This window comes from Ahaetulla prasina, chromosome 13 (assembly GCF_028640845.1).
Source record: "Ahaetulla prasina isolate Xishuangbanna chromosome 13, ASM2864084v1, whole genome shotgun sequence".
Classification (NCBI taxonomy): domain Eukaryota; kingdom Metazoa; phylum Chordata; class Lepidosauria; order Squamata; family Colubridae; genus Ahaetulla; species Ahaetulla prasina.
In genome coordinates, this window is record NC_080551.1 from 24,450,670 (window position 1) to 24,470,839 (window position 20,170).

Below are 20,170 nucleotides of genomic sequence, written 5' to 3' on the forward strand. Positions count from 1 at the left end.
TTTCTTTGTAAAGTCTTTTTATTTTCCTCTCGTTATGCATCAAATGGCAGGCTTCCACCTCATTTATTACAGACAGCTGCAAAAAACACACAGTTTGGACTAATAAACGTTTCCCAGGTTTTGAGCCCACACAGATATGAAAGTGACTGCATTAAACACCGTGCAGAGTCACACACAGGATAAAGCTGGCTGCCTCACGGCTACTTTTTTGACCGGTGAGAATATCGAACGGACTTCTTGGTAGCAATACAAGCAGTTCTGCTGGTCTGATTTCAATGGGAATGAATACCACCCCCCTCCCAAAATCCCCACCAAGCTGGAGATTGGCAGTCCTGGTTAGATCAGTGGTCCTGCCACAGCTCGTATCTCCAAAGTTGGAAACTAAATGGGAATGTGCCACACACAGGTGACAGAAGCTGGGCAGCGAATCAATGCAAGACATTCCAAAATAGAGGTGTCCAATCTTGGCACCTTTTAAGACTTGCAGACTTCAACTCCCAGAATTCTCCAGCCAGCCTGGCTGTTTGGGAGTTGAAGTCCGCAAGTCTTAAAAGGTGCCAAGGTTGGACACTCCTTTTCTAAAAGTCTGCAGCATAGTGGACTACGTAAGGAAAGGCCAACAGGACTTCCAAGACTTCCCAAGGAAAAGAAAGATTCCATCTTTAGTGATCGGAAGTACTAGGAGCAGAAATATTGATGCTTTTGTACCCAGCATCTCTGTAATTCCTCTCTTCCAACATCTGTTCTCATGAGTCAAAGGAGATTTCATTCGTTGATCCCTCTGCAACAGGACAAAACTCCCACCTTAGCATGCATTTCGTTTTTGCTCACATCACCTGGAACAAAAGCGAATCAAGCAACCGTTAGCATCCTCCATGTCGTCTCACCTCACACCGAATACATTTCTGGTTTTTTTTTTTTTTTACTGTAGTGCTTTGAAACCCAGTTCATTGCAGAGCAGCACGCTGAAATAGAACCTAAAGCTCTATAAACTCCAAGCACGATACAAATGGCTTGCAGATACATTCTAACCCCAAAATATGTATTTGATATTCCCCAAGATAAATATTTTTTTTCTTAAAAAAGCATTAGCGTTCCTTTCATAATCAGCAGCGGACAAAGGCAATGGATAGAACGGATCAGCGCTGGAAAATGTTCGAGTGAGCAAGAGATGATGTGTGAAAAAAAAAATACTGAAGCTGTAATTGGATGTTATTTTTTTTACCACTGAATGATATTCCTTCTGCCCTTAAAATATTTGACATTTTATGTACACAAGTTGAAATGCCCACAGTTTTAAGTCTTTATGCTTTGGAAGGGCAGGTTCCAGGAGCGAGTAATGAAAAAAATAATTCTATTTCCCAAGGAAAATTTTTATTTTGTGCTATTTTAAGGCGAGGAAGCTGCTTAAGGACAGCTTGAGGAGTGTCTTGTACTGCTGGGGTGAGAAAAAATATTACTTCCAAATTTTGGAGTGTTTCTGGAAAGTAGATGGGTCTGAAATGTAAGGGTAGCTAACAATTTTATCATTTCAAGCAATGGAAATGGAGTTTATTTCTAGAAAAAGAAAAAAATGGACGTGACATGTAATAAATAACAGCATCCTTTAGGAGGGATTGAAACCAGGAAGACATGGAGACAACTTCTATTCCATGGCTCTCACTCTGCGACAAATCTCTGCGGTGAACTCCGAACATTTGGCGTTGCCTCCCAAATCTTTGGTCAAGACCTAAAATTGGGAAAGGAAATTTTGCAAATTGTGCATGGAACTTTTAGATCATTTATGAACGGGAAAAGTGAACAGGCTACCTGATCTAATCTTTCTGCCCTCAAATGTATAGGCCACACACAAATAAAACTTTGTTTTATAAGATTTGTACTGAAAGAGAGAATAAATTCACAGTTCCTGCTTTGGAGTCTGGAATGAGATGCAACTTTTGGCATCTTGTCACCTAATGTTCTTAACTGATTGTGCTAACAGTATCATTTATACAGTAGAAATAGCAAAGGGTGATAAAACCATTATCACTAAGTCCAATTGGGGAATTATGGTGACTACGACCCGTGGACTTCAACTCCCAGAATTCCCGAGCCAGCTAGATGCTGGCTCAGGAATTCTGGGAGTTGAAGTCCACCAGTAATAAAGTTTTACAGTTGTCCATCCCTGATGCTGGCTCAGGAATTCTGGGAGTTGAAGTCCACTGATTACAAAGTTGCTATAGTTGCTCACTCCTGACCTAGTCAATGCCTAACTCATTTTGGGAAAAGTGCTGGGATTTCAGACATGGAAGGCCTGAACCTAAATAAACAGGCATTCAGTCCCAGAATATGACCTTCCCAAAATCACCTCAGTTTGGTGGACCTTAGCCAAGATCTACCTTCTGGTCTTTGATGGTCTCGAAGCAAGCTGTTTCTATTTTCATGGCGAAGTTTTGCATTTCCATGTGACGCAGCATCATGACAGCACTCAAGAGAAGCGCCGTTGGGTTGGCCAAGTCTTTCCCGGCAATATCCGGAGCTGTTCCATGAACCTGCGAAGAGAAAGCATCCTCATCCCACTGACCCATCGCTACCCCCAGCAAAGGCCAGTCTAAGAAGCTAAGTGTATGTCGCAATCAAGACCTTACCGATTCAAAGATTGCAACTCCGTTAGCACCGATATTTCCGCTGGGAGTCACACCAAGACCCCCGATCAAGCCTGCGCACAGATCGCTGAAAGAAACACACACACACAAAGAAGAGGATGGGAAAAAGGACAATTAGCCTTTGCAGTGGATGATATTTGAGAAGCACAAGCTCCGTAGCAAGGAAGCAAAATCAGGTTGCACCAGAGGAGAACATTTGGGACTAGAAGCTGCGGCCACATCTCCCACCCACATGGACCACCATCAACTCAAAATTACTTGCCTAAGGATGTCCCCATACAAATTTGGCATGACGAGGACATCAAACCGAGATGGATCCTGCACCATCTGAAGAAAAAAGGAAGACAGGTAACAGTTGTTTTTAACATAACCGGAACAGTGGCCGCTTAAATGTCCCATCATACAGTATATACTCACATTCAGACACACGGTGTCGAGGTACATTTCATTAAACTTAATATCTTTACAGTTTTCTGCGGCTTCTCTGCATTTTCTCAGAAACAGGCCGTCAGACATTCGCCTGCACACAAAGAATAGCAACCCAGGTTGGAGGTCCAGGCGTACAAAAAGGTTTTTGAAATTATTATTTACAAGTAGTCTTCAATCATCTCTAGCTAAGCAATTATAAAAGCTTTCTTTTAGCGAGTTAATTTGGAAAAGCGGAGACCAAGGATCGAGTCTTAAATTGAATAATATCTGTCTGCCAAAAATAAGCTTCCAATACACCACCTCTCTTTCTCTGACAATGCGTCGCAGCAGAAAACATGGCTTGGTTAAAAAAAAGCAGTCAGGATTCTGAACACTGGAATAAGAATCGGAAAGGCTTGGAGTCATTTTATCAGCACCTACATAATGTTAGCTTTGTGCACAGCCGTAACTTTGCTCCTCTGATTATTCCTGGCATATTCAAAAGCAAAATCAGCAATCCGCTTGCTTGCATCCTCAGTGATGAGTTTAATGCTCTGCACAACACCATCCACAATCTGAAAGACACACAAAGGTTAAGCGAGTAGCAGAAAAAAAGGGGGGTTATGAAAAACTTGGAAAAACCAGGTTAAGCGGCAGTTAAAAGTTAATTTCACTGAATTCTTTTGTTAAATTCAAGCAGCCTGCACGATCTAGGCGTATGGGACGGATGGAATTAATGTCCCCTTGAACCACGTACCACGTGCTCAATGCCGCTGTATTCGCCTTCTGTGTTCTCTCGTATGGTGACGATGTCCACATCCGTGTAAGGGGTCCTGTAGCCCTCGATGGACACGCAAGGGCGGATATTGGCATACAGGTCAAACGTTTTACGGAGCAGCAAATTCATGGACGGGTGGCCAGCAGCTATGGGAGTTTTCAGAGGGCCTGGAAAACAAGCAGAGGCACAAGAGATGTGGGAAAGTCCTCACTGGCAGCACGACATTTAGAAACTGGCAGTGAACCAAGCAACCTTTTTTTAAAAAAAAACCACACTAAAATGTGATTTAAAAAAGGCACAAGAAACGGGACCTTCTTGGCGTATTTCTAATCGTTACATAGTGGAATTCAAGCACGGGCTTATTTCCAGAACTGCAGCAAAACTTAATAGTTCTTCCTTTCGAGCCAAGTACCTTTTAATCCTATTTTGTTCTTGTCCATAGACTCTTTGGCATCTTGGGGTATCATCCACTTCTCTCCTGGTCCTTGGATGGCAGTCACGATTCTTTCTTCAAACTGAACAGGGACCTAAACATATATTTTTTTTGGGGGGGGGAATTATTAACCACCCTCATTGTTGTCCTCAGTTGCACTTTAAAAAAAAAAAAAACACCGACAGAGCCTCAAGCAGGAAAGTGCTAACGAGGAATAAAGCCGTCGTTTATTCAGAAGGGATAAGCAAACCCATGAAACCATCCACGGCCAGGTTTACCTTAGCAGCTTCAAAAATCTCCACCACAGCAGCAGAGATTTCAGGCCCAATACCATCTCCTGGGATCAACGTTACCGTCTGAGGCTAGAAGAAAAACAAAACAAAAACAAAAATAAACCCTCATCCATCAGAAGTTATGCTTAAAGATGGTTTCAAAGAAAAAAAAACAAAACTCTGGAGATTATTTGGACTTTAAATGATGCCCTGAGATTTCTGTGCATTTTTTACTCAATGAGAGGATCGCAGCTTTTATTTTCTTGGGCTTCCCTGACCTGCTGCCTTTTTTTGAATACAGAATTCAGACATCATCCTTGCAATGTGAAATGGTTCAGATTATTATGTAAAGGAGTTTGCTTTCTTTGTTTTAAAAGGGAGCCCTTGGGTTGCCCACTCCTGCTGTAAACAATGAGCTAAAAAGATTGATCTGATTACGAAGAAAACCTTCATAGCAAGTTTTGTGACACGCTTAGGGTAAAAATCTGTTCATGCCGGCCATTCCAATCCACTACCCTGAGAACCATCAAGAGCAAAATCCCTATTTCTGCACATTTTCTAAAAGTTGACCCTGCCTGGCCGTTAGATGGAGTCTGCCAAATGTTTGAAACATGGAAGCACAACTTTTTACAGTGTGCCCAATCCTGAATGCCAAGTAGCTGCCTCAAATGTGATCTGGATGGTTTCGAGCATTTTGAGTGTGGAACGGAATGTTTTGCAATTCATACAGGACCTTTTAGCAGTTTCAAGCTTATGATGCTTTTATATACTCCTAACACTCACCCCATTAAAGAGAATTTATTTTCTACACATTTTCCTCATGGCACAGGAAACAGAATTAATCTCTTTTCCTTCCACTCTCCGTTGCTTTAAAGCAGTGTTTTTTCAAACTTGGCAACTTTTAAGACGTGGACTTTAGCTTCCTAAACCTGGCATGGTCTTATTTTTGGTATTCTACAACCCTCTTGTAAAGCATCTTTAAAAAGGAAGGGTGGGGTGGGGGGGAGAAACAACAACTACACTAGTATACTCACATTACTAGCAAAATTTCTGGTCACCTGTTTCTGAATTCTGAACCCCCCAAGAAAACGAAAGACCTATAGCAATGAAAATAAGAATATAGTTAATTTTAGCAGCCGGACTGACAGAAAGCATCTGCTGCATTAAATCAGCACCGAATACACAACTAGTTAAACAAATCAGGTCAGGAGAAGCAGATCCAAGCAGAGGGGTTCGAAAAGTGAAGAGGGCAGAGATATCCTTCCCTGTCATTCACCTGCAGGGAATTTTGGGCACCCCAGGGCACCATAAAGAATAATACCCCAACTCAGTCGCAGCCTTATTCTTCAGCTTTACACTGTTATCAGAGGGTATCTTGCAATATTATTACTATTACCTTGATGAACGTATCTTTTCTTTTATGTACACTGAGAGCATATGCACCAAGACAAGTTCCTTGTGTGTCCAATCACACTTGGCCAATAAAAATTCTATTCTATTCTATTCTATTACTTTTCTCTGTACTATGGGAAATACCAGATATCTGGCACCAGTGAAAACTGTCAAGATGTTCCTATGGAAACCACTCTTTCAAAACAAGCCGGGTGATCATCGTATCATTGAAAATGGCAATAATTTTATTTTAAATGATGCCCTTGTCTTACCAGAGGCGGCTTTAATATTACCTGTATAGAAGTGATAAAAGTCATGTGGATATCGTGAAAACATAGTGATTTATCATTTTATATCTAATCTATGTATTTATATACCATATATTTATATCCACATATATCTATATATTGAGATATTGAGATAGATAGATATTGTTAGTGGTTTGCTCTCCGAGCTTGCTTCAATTTAGTTTCTGAATGTTTCGTTACCAGACTAGGAAACACCAGCAGCAGAATTGTCCTGTCCTGTTCTCCTTAGCTTATAAATGTCTTGTGCGCCAGTTGGTTGTTACAATGATTGATAGATATAAAAAGTCAGGATAAATAATAATAGCCAGCAGGCAATGATGAGCCTGTGAATAACAGGAATCCTTTCCCATAGAAGTGGGATCACATCTGTCACTCAACCCCATTGCAGGCAGGGGGGATCTTGCAAGCAGTCCTCCTCCCTTTCCTCCTGGCCTACCCCACGAGGTTGTTGTGAGGACGCAGCCAGCGGTGTGTGTGTGTGGGGTGGGGGCGGAAATCAGCCTCAATAAGAGGCAAGCAGGGCCAGAGGCTCCCACCCGGCTGCAAGGGTGGCTGGCCTACAACTCCCAGCCACCTCTCCGCCTGCCGCGGGGGCTGCCGGGAGTTGTGATTCGGTCCCCTCGGAAGGGCCTCAGACCGCAATTGATTCAAAGCAGTTTCCGCACTACAGCTCCCAGCAACCTCCGCGCGTCTAAGGAGGGAAAGGCCTGCCGGGAGTTGTGGTTCCGGGCCCCGCGAGGCGCCAAGGGCGAACCCGTCAAAGGGCGCCCGAGCAGGAATCACGGAATGCCCCCCCCCCCAGCAGCCAGGAAGGGAGGGGCGATCCAACTCTCGCGAGACTTCCCACGGGGCCACCCGGGGGTCCTCCTGAGGGAGAAGCCAAGGTCACCTCAGGACACGCCTCACCTTCGGAATCCAGGAAGACGTAGCCATGGCGAAGGGAGCGGAGGCGGCAGCGTCGACCCTTTCAACTCCTCGCCAGCTCGGCCCGGCTTGACGGTCACGCCGCGGGTCTGAAGGGAAGGAATCGGCCGCGGCCCCCTCGCCGGCGCTGAGCTGGGGGATGCGCCGGCCAATCAACGCCCGCCGACTACACCGGACTGGCAGCGGATTGGTGGGAAGCCAGGAGGCTTACGCCCCGTCCCACCTCCGCGGCGACCGGGGAGGAGCCTTTCCTGATTGGTCCGCGGGGCATCTAGAGCTGTTGAGGGCGGGGCTATGCAAAAGACTAGAACTCACCACGTGACCTGGCCATACTTCATACTCTCCATGTGCGAATGGAGAAGAATAAGAAGACGCTAGAATAGAATATAGAAGATAGAAGAATATAGAATAGAATAGAATAGAATAGAAGTTGGAAGGGACCTTGTAGGTCATCTAGTCCAACCCCTGCCCGAGCAGGAGACCCTGCACCATTTCTGACAGAGGGCAGTCCAGGTCTCTTCTTGAAGTCTCCAGTGATGAAGCTCCCACGACTTCCGAAGGCAGCTTCTGTTCCATCGGTTGATTGTTCTCACTGTCAGAAAATTTCTCCTTATTTCCAGGTTGAATCTCTCCTTGATCAGTTTCCATCCATTGTTCCTTGTCTGGCCTTCCGGTGCTTTGGAAAATACACAACGTGGTTACCAACAAAAGGGTAACAAATGATTTCATGCTTACATAGGAATTAAATAGCCACCGATTTAAAATGTAATTTGCGTTTTGAAAGGAAAGCCTATTGCTCCCAAAGTAAATAAATTACCAAGTGGTGTTTCTATTGCCTTCCTAATTAATTAATTAATTAAATGATTTATATTGATATATTGACCATCAATTGTGTTGTAAATGTTGTACCTTGATGAAGGTATCTTTTCTTTTATGCACACTGAGAGCATATGCACCAAGACAAATTCCTTGTGTGTCCAATCACACTTGGCCAATAAAATTCTATTCTATTCTATTCTATTCTATTCTATTCTATTCTATTCTATTCTATTCTATTCTATTCTATTCTATTCTATTCTATTCTATTCTGTTCTGTTGAGATGTTGAGACTCTAGAAAGAGTGCAGAGAAGAGCAACAAAGATGATTAGGGGACTGGAGGCTAAAACATATGAAGAACGGTTGCAGGAACTGGGTATGTCTAGTTTAACAAAAAGAAGGACTAGGGGAGACATGATAGCTGTGTTCCAATATCTCAGGGGCTGCCACAAAGAAGAGGGAGTCGGGCTGTTCTCCAAAGCACCTGAGGGTAGAACAAGAAGCAATGGGTGGAAACTGATCAAAGAAAGAAGCAACTTAGAACTAAGGAGAAATTTCCTGACAGTTAGAACAATTAATAAGTGGAACGACTTGCCTGCAGAAGTTGTGAATGCTCCAACACTGGAAATTTTTAAGAAAATGTTGGATAACCATCTGACTGAGATGGTGTAGGGTTTCCTGCCTGGGCAGGGGGTTGGACTAGAAGGCCTCCAAGGTCCCTTCCAACTCTGATGTTATGTTATGTTATGTTATGTTATTCTAATTAAAGGAGAGAAGCAACCTAATTAAAGGAGAGACGCAACCTAGAACTAAGGAGAAATTTCCTGACAGTGAGAACAATCAACCAATGGAACAGTGTTGGTGCTCCAAAACTGAAGATTTTAAAGAAGAGACTGGACAGCCACTTGTTTCGAATGGCGTAGGGTCTGCTGCTTGAGCAGAGGGGTTGGCCTAGATGACCTCTAAGTCAGGAGTTGCCAACCTTTCGGATCTCAGGGACCACTAAATTCATAATTTTAAATCCTGCGGACCAATAAAACGAATTTTTCAAAAAGATAAATAGTATGTAGTGCAATATAAAAACCGCAAATAGGTTTTCTGTGGACCAACCAATTTTTCTTACGGACCACCAATGGTCGGCGGACCCACTGGTTGGTGACCGCTGCTCTAAGGTCCCTTCCAGCTTATTCTGATTGAAGAAAAACTCTTGAAGAAAATGTAGCCAAAGTACCAGATGTTGCGGGTGCTCCAACACTGGAAGTTTTTAAGCAGAGATTGGACAACCGTTTGTCTGAAACGATACAGGTTTTCCTGCCCGAGCAGAGGGATTGGACTAGATGACCTCCAAGGTCCTTTCCCACTATGTTATTTTGCTGTTCTTCTCATCCTCTGCTCCCCTTCTCTATAATACAGATGCATCGTTCTAATTTTGGTCAGTGGCTGGATCAAACAGAAGCATTAATAAATCTGGGCAAGGGCATTTTATCTTGTTGTGGGAGCTTCATCCCTGGAAGCTTTCGGGAAGAGACTGGAGTGCCATGTCAGAAATGGTGTAGGGTCTCCTGCTTGGGCGGAGGGGGGGGTTGGACTAGATGACCTACAAGGTCCCTTCCAAGTCTTGTTTGTATTCATCTGTATTGAATCTATTTGCCAGCTTCGGCTATAAAAACGAAGTGCTGCCGCCGTGTGGCCGATGTCACGCAGCGCACGATGGAGAGAGCGAAAGGAGGACCGTCTTCAATTTCCCTCCGTGCCTTTGAGATCTGAGGCAGCCGAGATGGTTTCTCCAGACCTGGGAGGCGTCTCCTCCGATCGTCTCCCTCCAGCAAAGCCTTCCTGCGGCCCCCCCAGGGACCAAAGAGGCAGCCCAAACAGCCTTCTCTGGGCCTGATCTTCATGGGGGAGTTTAACCCCTTTCCTTCTGCAGGGAGAACGGACACCGCAAATCTTTTGATGCAGGTGTGAGATTTTTTTTCCCCTTCTCCCTTTTTTCCCCCTCTTCGATCCGGTCACACTGCATGCTTGGTCTCGATGCCAGCAAGACCCCCAGGCCCTAAATCTTGGCATGGGACGCATCTGGACGTGGGAAGGCGCCTCCTTCGAAAATGGGGAACAAGCAAACCATCTTTACGGATGAACAATTAGACGCCTATCAGGTGAGCTGGGCTGGGCTGGGCTTGGGGATGCTCGGGGTGGAGGGGGAGCACGAGGCTCTCTTGCTTCGGGCTTCAGCGGACGGGGTTGAAGGCCGGTGGGTCTCCCAAAAACCCCGGACAGCCTCTTCTCTTTCCTGGGGGGAGCCACCTTTCTTTAATCTTGGGTGCTTGGTTAGGAGACTTCCTTGCAGCGGGGCCCCTCCTTCGATCTGGCCTTGGGGTCAGGCTGGGCTGAGAGGCAGTTTTCTAGGATGGGGGGAGAGAAAGAGAGAGGGAGGGAGGGATGGAGAGAGAGATAGAGAAGGGAGTGGGTGAAGGAGAGGGGGGAGAGAAAAGGGACAGAGATGGAGAGGGAGTGGGAGAGAGGGAGAAGGAGAGGGGGGAGCGAGAAGGAGAGAGAGATGGAGAGGGAGGGACAAGGGAGAGAGAGAGAAATGGAAAGGGAGAGAGATAGAGAAGGAGAGAGAATGGGAGAAAGGAGAGAGAGATGGAGGGGAGAGAGGAGAGGGAGAGGGAGAGAGAAGGAAAGGGAGTGGGAGGAGGGAGAGATAGAGAAGGGAGTGGGAGAGGGAGAGAGGGAGAGAAAGGGAGAAAGAGATGGAGAGAGGAGAAGGAGAGAGAGATGGAAAGGGAGAGAAAGATAGAGAAGGGGTGGGAGAGAGAGTGGGAAGAGAGAAGGAGAGATGGAGAGGGAGAGAGAAGGAGTGGGAAAAGGAGAGGGAGAGAAGGGAGAAGGAGAGGGAGAGAGTAGGAGAAGGGAGAGATGGAGGGGGAGAGAGAGATGGAGAGGGAGAGGGAGGGGGGAGAGATAGGGAGGAGGGAGAGAGAGGAAGAAGGGATAGTGATAGGGAGGGAGGGAGGGAGAGAGAGAGAGAGAGAGAGAGAGGTTTGGGGCAGATGGTCCTCCTTGGAAAGCCCAAAGTGTGTTGAGTTGAATCCTGAAGCCTTTAAATCAGGCTGTCCAATCTTGGCAACTTGAAGACTTGTGGAGTTCAACTCCCAGAATTCTTTAGCCAGCTCCCTGGGAATTCTGGGAGCTGAAGTCCATAAGGCTTCAAGCTATGCTGGCTTGGGAATTCTGGGAACTCATAGGTCTTCCAGCTGCCAACGTTGGAGAGCTCTGCTTTAGATGAAAGCTGTGGTGGGTGAAGAAGCGAGTGCCAGAACTCCTGAGCTTGGTAGTAGTCCTGCCATAAAGACCCCCTCCTATCTGTGCCAGGGAAACTGCTGCCCACACACCACCTGGATGGGCTTTGTTGCCTCAGGATGCCCCTTTTCAAACTGATGTGCCAACCTGCAAGAAGTGAAACCCTGCAGGACCCTTTCGTATGAATCAGGCGGCTTGACTGGCCCTGCTGGATGTCAGAATGGTCCGTGCCTTACTCTGCGGATCTTCAGCAGAGACATCAGAGTCTCAGGATCGGTCCACTCCCATCACAAAAGGTCCAGTGGAAACTGGAGGATGGGAATCTCCACTCCCATCACCTGGTCTACTGGCCAACGTTAAATGGGAGCCTATTTTCCTACACAGAGACCCAGGCCGGCCCAGATTAGACGGCCTGGACTGGGAAGAACCATTGGAAATTCTGGTGGTGGTTTTTTTGGGAGGAGGGGGACCCCTTCATTTTCCCCGTTCCAGCCAGTCAATTAAAAAAATGAAACTGGTTGTTGTGCCGTGGTCGACGTCTGCATAATTACCTTCCCTGTCTTCCTTTTGAAGTCTTCCTAAGGGAAGACAAATTGGCGTTGACTCCTTTCCGTCTGGAAGGTTCAGATGGAGGGCGAACGACATCCTTGCAAATTGGAGAATTCAACGCTGAGGTTCAAATTCACAATTTTTAAAGCAAAACAGCCTCCACGGTTATGTCAGTGTAGGGAAAAGTTGCAATGAAGTGGATTATTATTATTTTTTTAAAAATGCCTGGAAACATCTCACGGTTGAGTCGGTGCCCTTCAGAAATTTGGGAGCACAATTCCCATAATCTAGGCCCCTCTACGCCGTAACATTTTGTTGCCACTCTTGATTCTACAAATGAGGTTTCAGATTTCTTAACTTTGATGCACTCCCACAACACGCTGAACCAACTCTGGGAAAAATCTAGCAAGCTGGTGCATTTCTACGGCTTGCCAAGGTTGGTTCATGAACCTAACAGGTGACTTATTCGTGTTATGCACAAAGAACTCTTACCTGGGCACTGTGTGAATGTTCTACGGGAAATCTAATCCAGGAGGGGTTAGACTAGATGACCTCACAGACGCCTTCCACTCAGGCATTGCTTTTTATTCTAGAAATAATATGTTGTATATACATAATATTAATTATTATTATTATTATTGATTGGTTAGTCTATAGGCCATATCAATGTACAAGGTTCGAGCACGTATTGCCAATAAAAATTGATAATTTGCATAGGATTTTATTGGTAATACGCGTTTGAACCTTGTACGTTGATATGGCTATAGGCTAATCAATCAATCAATAATAATAATACATATTATTTTTTTAAAAAAAGGGGACCTAAACCTTCCACCTTTCAAAACTCCAAGCAGAGTCCTTTATCTCTGCAAATTCAGCGAGACAAAAAGGGCAATAGAATTATTTTAGCTGTATGGCGTTTAACCTGCATGATCTCATTGGAAATTATTTTATTATGAAGGGCACCATGTCAGACTCAGTAAAACTCTACACAAAGATAAAGAAAAAGAAGGCGGGGAGGAAGCCATGTGAGAATCAGAAATGGATCTTGCTTAAACGGCCATTTCCATCAAGTGGAAAGAAGAAAGGAATAGATTCTCGCGGTTGAAAAAAAAAACCTGTCTTGGAAGGGACTCCCCTGAAGAGAAATTTTCAGAAGCCTCCTTTTCTATTTCATCAGACCCCGTATTTTTACAGGATAATTCCCTTTTTTCCGGTCTCAGTTTTGGCCTTTCTGACTGGCTATTTATACAAGGCCAGGATCCTACTGTAAAATAATAATAATAATAATAATACATAACTCAGTTGGATGGAGGCTGAGCAGACGCATTTGTAAATCGCAGAAAATGTGGCTCATTTTAATTCTGAAAAAGCTTTTCTGCCAACCGTTGACGTATTTTTTGGGCTTGGTTTGGTTTTCTTTAACTTAGTTTAGTTTATTAGTTAATTTATTCTCCCTCTCTCTTTCTCTCTCCCCCCTCTCTCTTTCTCTCTCTTCCTCCCCCCCTCTCCCTCTCTTTCTCTCCCTCCCTCTCTCCCTCTTTCTCTCTACCTCCCTCCCTCTTTCTCTCTCTCTCCCTCCCTCTCTCTCTCTCTCCCTCCCTCCCTCTCTTGATGCTAATGATGCTAATTTCTCTTGCGAGCAAACCGAACTCCCAGGCCATTTCCCTCGGAACGAGTCGATCCGAAGCCATTAGCCTGCAATAAACGGGGACACTTTCAAAACCTTTCCCAGCCGAGAAAGGGGCTAAAAGTAGAGCTTCCATGTGCAGGCACAGCGGAGGCTGCCCGAATACTGTGCTGGCCTCCAAAGCTTTGGCTCCGGAAGGCCGAAAAGGCTTTCAGCTTAATGGAGCTTGGAAACAGGACGCTGGGTGGGAGGGCTGAGTTTTTCTTCTCCCTTGGAAGTTTGGATTACCGTTGCCCAGCCCAGCCTCGGACTTCGCTTCTGGTTAAGTAACGATCTTGGCTAACGATCCCGGCTGATATAATTACATGAGGGAAAAAGAAAGCTCCGTGTGTGTGCGTGTGTGTGTGTGTTTGTGTGTGTGTAGAGTGTTTAACCAGCATTTCTTTTGCTTCCTGTGTTTCCTTTTTGCAAAAGGCCACCCACACCCTCCTCCCTGAGCGGTGCAAGAATGTGCAAATCCAGGGAGGGATCCTGGCTCCTTTCTCCAGCGGGGTCCCAATATTTTAGGGGTTGCCACAAAGAAGAGAGGGGTGGGGTTGTGGTGTTCAACCTATTCGCCAAAGCAGGGGTCTCCAACCTTAGTAACTTTAAGACTTGTGGGCTTCAACTCCCAGAATTCTGGGAGTTGAAGTCCACAAGTCTTAAAGTTTCCAAGGTTGGAGACCCGGTGAAGAAACAGGAAACTAATCAAGGAAAGAGCCAACTTAGAACGAAGGAGAAACTTCCTGCCTCTGAGGACAATGACTCTGGACTTGCCTCCAGAAATTGTGGGTGTTTCACCACTGGAGGTTTTCAAGAAGAGATTGGACGGCCACTTGCCTGGAAGTGGCCTAGGTTCTCCTGCTGGAGCAGGGGGTTGGACTAGAAGGCCTCCAAGGTCCCTCCCAACTCTTTCGTTCTGTTACTTTTTCATCTCTAGAAGGAGGAGAGAAACCGTCTCCCTGCATTCTCTGTCGCTTTATTCAGCCACCCAATCGAACCTGGAGGGACTCTCGAGCCCATCAGCCACCCGCTAGGCAGGAAAAGAACCCGCCTTAATAGCTGACCCTCAAGTAGTCCTCCTAGTCCAGCCCCTTGCTCAAGCCAGACGCCTTTTTCCTCCGCAGAACACGAAGAGGTCTTCTCCTCAGCTGATCCCCTGCAACGGGGAAGCCTCATTTCCCTTTTCTCTTTCTGTTCTCCTACAGGACTGCACCTTCTTCACGCGAAAGGAGATCCTCAGGTAAGCAGTACATGCACCTTGTTCCACCCTTCAGGTTTGTCCAGGAAGAGGCGCCAGGTGTTGCTCAAGTCCTTCCTGGGGGTGGGGGAGGGGCGCAAGGAATTAGAGAAGCTTTCCTACCTTGAACGTAAAGGTATTTCCTACCTTGAAACTCAATGGTGGGTTTCAAAAAGTTTTTACTACTGGTTCTGTGGGTGTGGCTCGGTGGGCGTGGCATGGCATGGCTTGATGGGTGTGGCTTGGTGGGCGTGGCAGGGGAAGGATACTGTAAAATCTCCATTCCCACCCCAGTCCAGGGAAAGGTTACTCCAAAATCCCCATTTCCTTCCGATCAGCTGGGACTCGGGAGGCAGAAAATACATGAGGGCGGGGCCAGTCAGAATTTTTACTACCAGTTCTGTGGGTGTGGCTTGGTGGGCGTGGCATTGCTTGGTGGGTGTGGCTTGGTGGGCGTGGCAGGGGAAGGATACGGCAAAATCTCCATTTCTTCCCGCTCAGCTGGGACTCGGGAAGCAGAGAATAGATGGGGGTGGGGCCAGTCAGAGGAGGTATTTGCCGGTTCTCCGAACTACTCAAAATTTCTGCTACCAGTTCTCCAGAACTGGTCAGAACCTGCTGAAACCCACCTCTGGTACGGGTGACTCTTCCAGACGGGAACCGCAAACGAACAGGGGCTGTTTTGGAACTCTCTTGTGGTTCCCCTCCATGTTCTGAGAAAGTCACAGCCCTGAGTTGTTGGCAAACTCAACAAAACATCCGGGATGAGCCCATGGATAAAAACAAAGCAACAAACAGTCATCGCTATTCATTATTATTATTATTATTTTCATTCCGTTGATTTCGGCTGAAACAAACTAACTGCCATGCTTTATGCAAGCTGTCTGATGGTCCTTCAACTAAATTTAGACAGGTTTATTTTGTCAGGGTTCCCTAACTCCGAGGCTTGAGTTTCCTCAAAGGTCCATTTTATGAGGGATGTCATATTGGCACATCTGGGGAAACCCGAATCTGAAAGCTTCCAGGTTTTCCCCACCCAAAGGAAAGGCCAAGTCCCTTCCCCCTGCACCCACATGTCCATCCCATGGTCCAATCAATGCACCGTCCCAACTGGAGATGCCTCCCAGTCACGCCACTCCAGGTGCAGGGCAGGATGTCCTTGACTCTCAGAGAAAAGAATGTTGTTATGGCTAGATATCTCCACCTCTCTGTGCAATTCCCCCCTCCCAGTTTCCCACAGCACTAAGTGTGGCAGCCCTGAAGATCCAATGCAAAAGATGGGCCTCCAGGGCTGATACAATTATTCAAACGTCGGTCATCTTACCCAAATTATGCCTGTTGGGGAAAGAGACAGGATTTTAGGATGGGAACAGATACGTCACCTGGGTTTTGTCTGGTCAAACGCAGGTATATCTGGACCAAGGTTTTTCCAATGAGACCAGTTTCCTACTCTACGATCGGTTGCTTCCTTTATTTTACAATTTCCCAAAACAGTCACGGTTATTTTTATGAGATCAGCCCATTTCAAACACTAATCTCTCCCCAGAGAAGGAAAAGAGGCGATGTCTACAACAGGTGCAAGAAAGACCTTTCAACCTGCCGTTCTTTTCTGCCATATTTCTGCCTCTGGTAAATTCCACGTAGCACTGTGACTAATTACAATTCGGCTGCAAAAACTACACCGCTTCCTAGAGCAAAGCCGTTCGTGTGTGTTCTGACTTGGTAGAAAACGACAATTTCCAGGCTTAATGAACTAAAGCTATTATTGGCATTTCTCTTGAGAAGACCATTATCCTCGTCCAAGCCCATCGTCTCAACTCAAAGTCAATAATCCATTCGTGCTTATTTGAATTCACGAGACAACGCTCTGCTAACATGTCCAGAGTGGGCTCTCTTTAGTAATCCGAGGGTTTTTGTTTTTTTTCCCCCTCTCCTCACCGTAGCAGAGATGTCCCTGCTGTGTGCAATGTACCTGAAAAGTAAAACCAAAGAGGGCCATAATTTATTCTGGTCCAGCCAAGGCTGCAGGACTAGGAGTTCTTTCAGAGAGGGTTACTTTGAAGAGAACAAAATGTGTCAGCGGAAGGCGGGATGGGAAAACCAGGCTGATGCTCCCCAGGTTTTTTTGTTCGTTTGTTTGTTTGTATCAAAGCAACTTTTTATGATGTCTCCTGGGCAAAACTTTAACCTGGACGAGGCTGGCAGAATAGGGAGCTTAGAATCATCAACACGAGAGGAGTTGATCTGTCTGCAAACAGATGTTCTTCTTATTTCTTGGACTTCAAGTCTCATCCTCGGCAAATTCTCCCAAAATGTAGGGTTATTTTTTTTTTCTCCTGGCCCTCCCAGGAGGTCTACCAGGGGGTCCCACATGTCAAGTAGGGGCGGCAGAGTTGTGACTTCTGTACCACCGATGCTCATTTTCTTGGTTCCCAAGAAAAGTTCTCTCGTTTTGTAAAGCGGAATCTGAGTTTCACGAGAAGCCTGTTGGGGGCCCCGAGCATTCCATGAACCTGGTGGGAAATCACAGCAGTTCTCAAACGTTTTGGTACCAGATCTTCCCGGAAGGAGCCATAAAATAAAATAAAATAAAAATCAGCTAATGGCTGAAGGTTTCGAAAGAGATTCCTCCCAAAATGTTAAGGGATAGGAAAGACTTTATATTTTTTACACAAGAACTTAAGAGGTACCAGATTCAATTTAGATGGGAAGTTCCAGTTGGTTTGACAGTGTATTATCAAGGAAGAAGATATCGTATTGATACTGTGCTTAAGGCCAAATATTTTCTTTCTACTGTGCTGAAAGTTGAAATAGAAGTAATAGAAAAAAGAATTCAAGAGACTCAAATGGGTGTGGAAGCTGAGGTGATCCCAGTGATGTTACCATCTGAGGAACAACCACAAGAACGAAGAGTGACGAGGGGAGCCCTCAAGCGTAAAGAAAAGGAGCAACAAACTCAAAGGGCCGCGGTGTGGATCAGGCTGTAAGAAGCCTGTTATTAAACACAGCTGCCTGCAATTACTGCAGGTTCTAGTCCCATCAGGCCCAAGGTTGACTCAGCCTTCCATCCTTTATAAGGTAGGTAAAATGAGGACCCAGATTGTTGGGGGCAATAAGTTGACTTTGTATATAAATATACAAATAGGATGAGACTATTGCCTTACACAATGTAAGCCGCCCTGAGTCTTCGGAGAAGGGCGGGATATAAATGTAAATAATAAAAAAAAAAAGTAAAGCTCAGGATTCTGCTACAGAAGCGGTGGGAGGAGGTTAGGAATTGATTTATTGATTGATTTATTTTTTTGCATTTATATCCCGCCCTTCTCCGAAGACTCAGGGCGGCTTACACTATGTCAAGCAATAGTCTTCATCCATTTGTATACTATATACAAAGTCAACTTATTGCCCCCCAACAATCTGGGTCCTCATTTTACCTACCTTATAAAGGATGGAAGGCTGAGTCAACCTTGGGCCTGGTGGGACTTGAACCTGCAATATTGCAAGCAGTTGCTGTTAATAATAGGCTGATGAGAGTTGTAGGAGTATAATTCAGTTAGGGAAAATTTTTTAGCATATGTTTGTTTTATTTTTAACTATAACTTGTGTTTGTTCCGGGAAGTCCGAGGGGGAGGGGAGGGGGGGTTTGTGAAGGGAGGAGGGAGGGGGGAGGGGGAGAAAGGGGAAAAAAAAGTTTTGTAAAACTTTTTTAAGAAAAAAAAATCAGCTAATGGGAAGGCTGATGACTCTTCCGGAAGCTGGGAACCAAACCTTATCTACGTACCATCTTCTTGATCCGTAGCTGTGGTCTGTTTCCTTACAGGTTGCACGGCCGCTATCACGAACTGGCTCCGAACATGGTTCCCATGGATTACACCAAGAATCCAGATATTAAGCTCCCTCTGCAGCTCATAGAAAACATGCCGGAATTAAAGGTACAGCAAGGCGAGAGGAGCCTTACTTGTGTTGATATTTTCCAGCAGGCAGCCTATAAAATCTTGGGGGCGGGCTGGCGGGGGGCAGAGAAGGCTGTAAAATTTGCAGTTTTTATAGATGTGGCTGCAGAAAGCTGCCCTCTTGCTTTAAAGATTTAAAATTCTCCCATTAAGACTTCTGCATTGAGATGATGGGCTCGTAAACTTCGGCATGGATAGCATTCTATACCAGGGGTCTCCAACCTTGGTCCCTTTAAGACTTGTGGACTTCAACTCCCAGAGTTCCTCAGCCAGCTTTTGCTGGCTGAGGGACTCTGGGAGTTGAAGTCCACAAGTCTTAAAGGGACCAAGGTTGGAGATCTCTGTTCTATACGGATGGCCGTGGTACCGATCAGCTCCAATTCTTTCTCTGCCTTTGCAAAGCAAATTGGGATGGGAACAGACCATAATAATGAGCATGAATAGATTTGATGCCAAACCATTTGCCCTAAACTGTTGGTGTTTATTGCCCGGCAAGAATGTTGCGTATCTCTTTTTCAGTAGAGTATTGATTTTTTTTTTTTTTGCTAATTGAATTCTCCCAATAGAAGAAGATCCATCAGCCATCCACACATAGACATAAATTACATTTACATGCCATTGAAAAGAGCTAATAAAACAGCTAAGAAGGGAGGGAAAAAAGCCAGAACACATCCTCTGCAGTAACCAGCGCCCAGATAAGCAGGAATTAACACCAGACAAATAAGTGAGCAGAAAACAATACCCTAACCCAGTGATGGCTAACCTTTTTGCCATCGTGTGCCAGGAAGGAGGGGTGGGGAGATCATTGGTGTGCGTGCCCACACCTATAATTCTTTGTGCCCCGCACATGCGCGCACGACCTCCCTGCTCCTGGCATGCGATGGCCCGTTTTTCTCTCTCACCTGGCTCCAGAGCCTCTCTATGAGTCTGGAGAGGGCGAATACAGCCTTCCCCCCCTCCCCGCAGGAGGCCCTCAGAGGCCAGAAATGGCCTGTTTCCCAACTTCCGGTTGGACAGGAAGTGATGTTTTTTGCTGTCCCCAGCCTCCAGGGACTCCTAGAGTAGAGGTAGGGAAGGCCGTTTTCGCCCTCCCCAGACTCATAGAGAGGCTCTGGAGCCAGATGAGAGAGAAAAACGGGTCTTCCTCACCACCCTCAGGCTCTCCGGAGGGAAGAAACAGCCTGTTTCCTTACTTCTGGTGGGCCCATGCACGCACCGGAACTGAGTTTGTGTGCCCACTGATATGGCACACAGTGCCATAGGTATATGCCATAGGGAAGGTATATGCCATAGGTTCGCCATCATGGCCCTAACCAATTTCCAAGGGGAAAACCACATCCCACCAACATGGACAGGGCAAGTTACTACCTCGCATTCATTAGCGCGGATGATGTTACCTAGTTGGGTAGTGAAATGTATGAAAGAAAACAACCAAGCTCAGAAAGCACCAAAGTCTCCATCATTGAATTCTTCTGTTGT

The 20,170-nt window shown here is 45.8% G+C and overlaps 2 protein-coding genes across 5 annotated transcripts in view; one reads left to right on the top strand and one right to left on the bottom strand.

Annotated features, from left to right (window-relative positions):
* On the bottom strand, positions 1-7,311 carry IDH3A (isocitrate dehydrogenase (NAD(+)) 3 catalytic subunit alpha). Its single transcript, XM_058156400.1, has 11 exons — positions 7,143-7,311; positions 5,571-5,633; positions 4,543-4,626; positions 4,244-4,358; positions 3,811-3,998; positions 3,495-3,628; positions 3,063-3,165; positions 2,908-2,972; positions 2,628-2,712; positions 2,379-2,531; positions 1-1,729 (listed from the first exon to the last, which is right to left on the bottom strand). The coding sequence occupies exons 1-11, from the start codon at positions 7,167-7,169 to the stop codon at positions 1,646-1,648; spliced, it is 1,101 nt and encodes a 366-aa protein (XP_058012383.1). The 5' UTR covers positions 7,170-7,311; the 3' UTR covers positions 1-1,645.
* CIB2 (calcium and integrin binding family member 2) overlaps positions 7,259-20,170 on the top strand; it is a 21,489-nt gene continuing 8,577 nt past the window's right edge. Inside the window, exons 1-4 of one of the 4 annotated variants that reach the window (XM_058156405.1) lie at positions 7,259-7,350; positions 10,016-10,133; positions 14,707-14,741; positions 18,559-18,670. In XM_058156405.1, coding sequence (XP_058012388.1) covers positions 10,083-10,133; positions 14,707-14,741; positions 18,559-18,670 — 198 coding nt within the window. In that variant the 5' untranslated portion in view covers positions 7,259-7,350; positions 10,016-10,082. Of the gene's footprint in view, positions 7,351-7,602; positions 9,410-9,631; positions 10,134-13,454; positions 13,781-14,706; positions 14,742-18,558; positions 18,671-20,170 lie in introns of those variants that run through there. The other 3 variants (XM_058156404.1, XM_058156402.1, XM_058156401.1) reach the window with 3 other exon arrangements.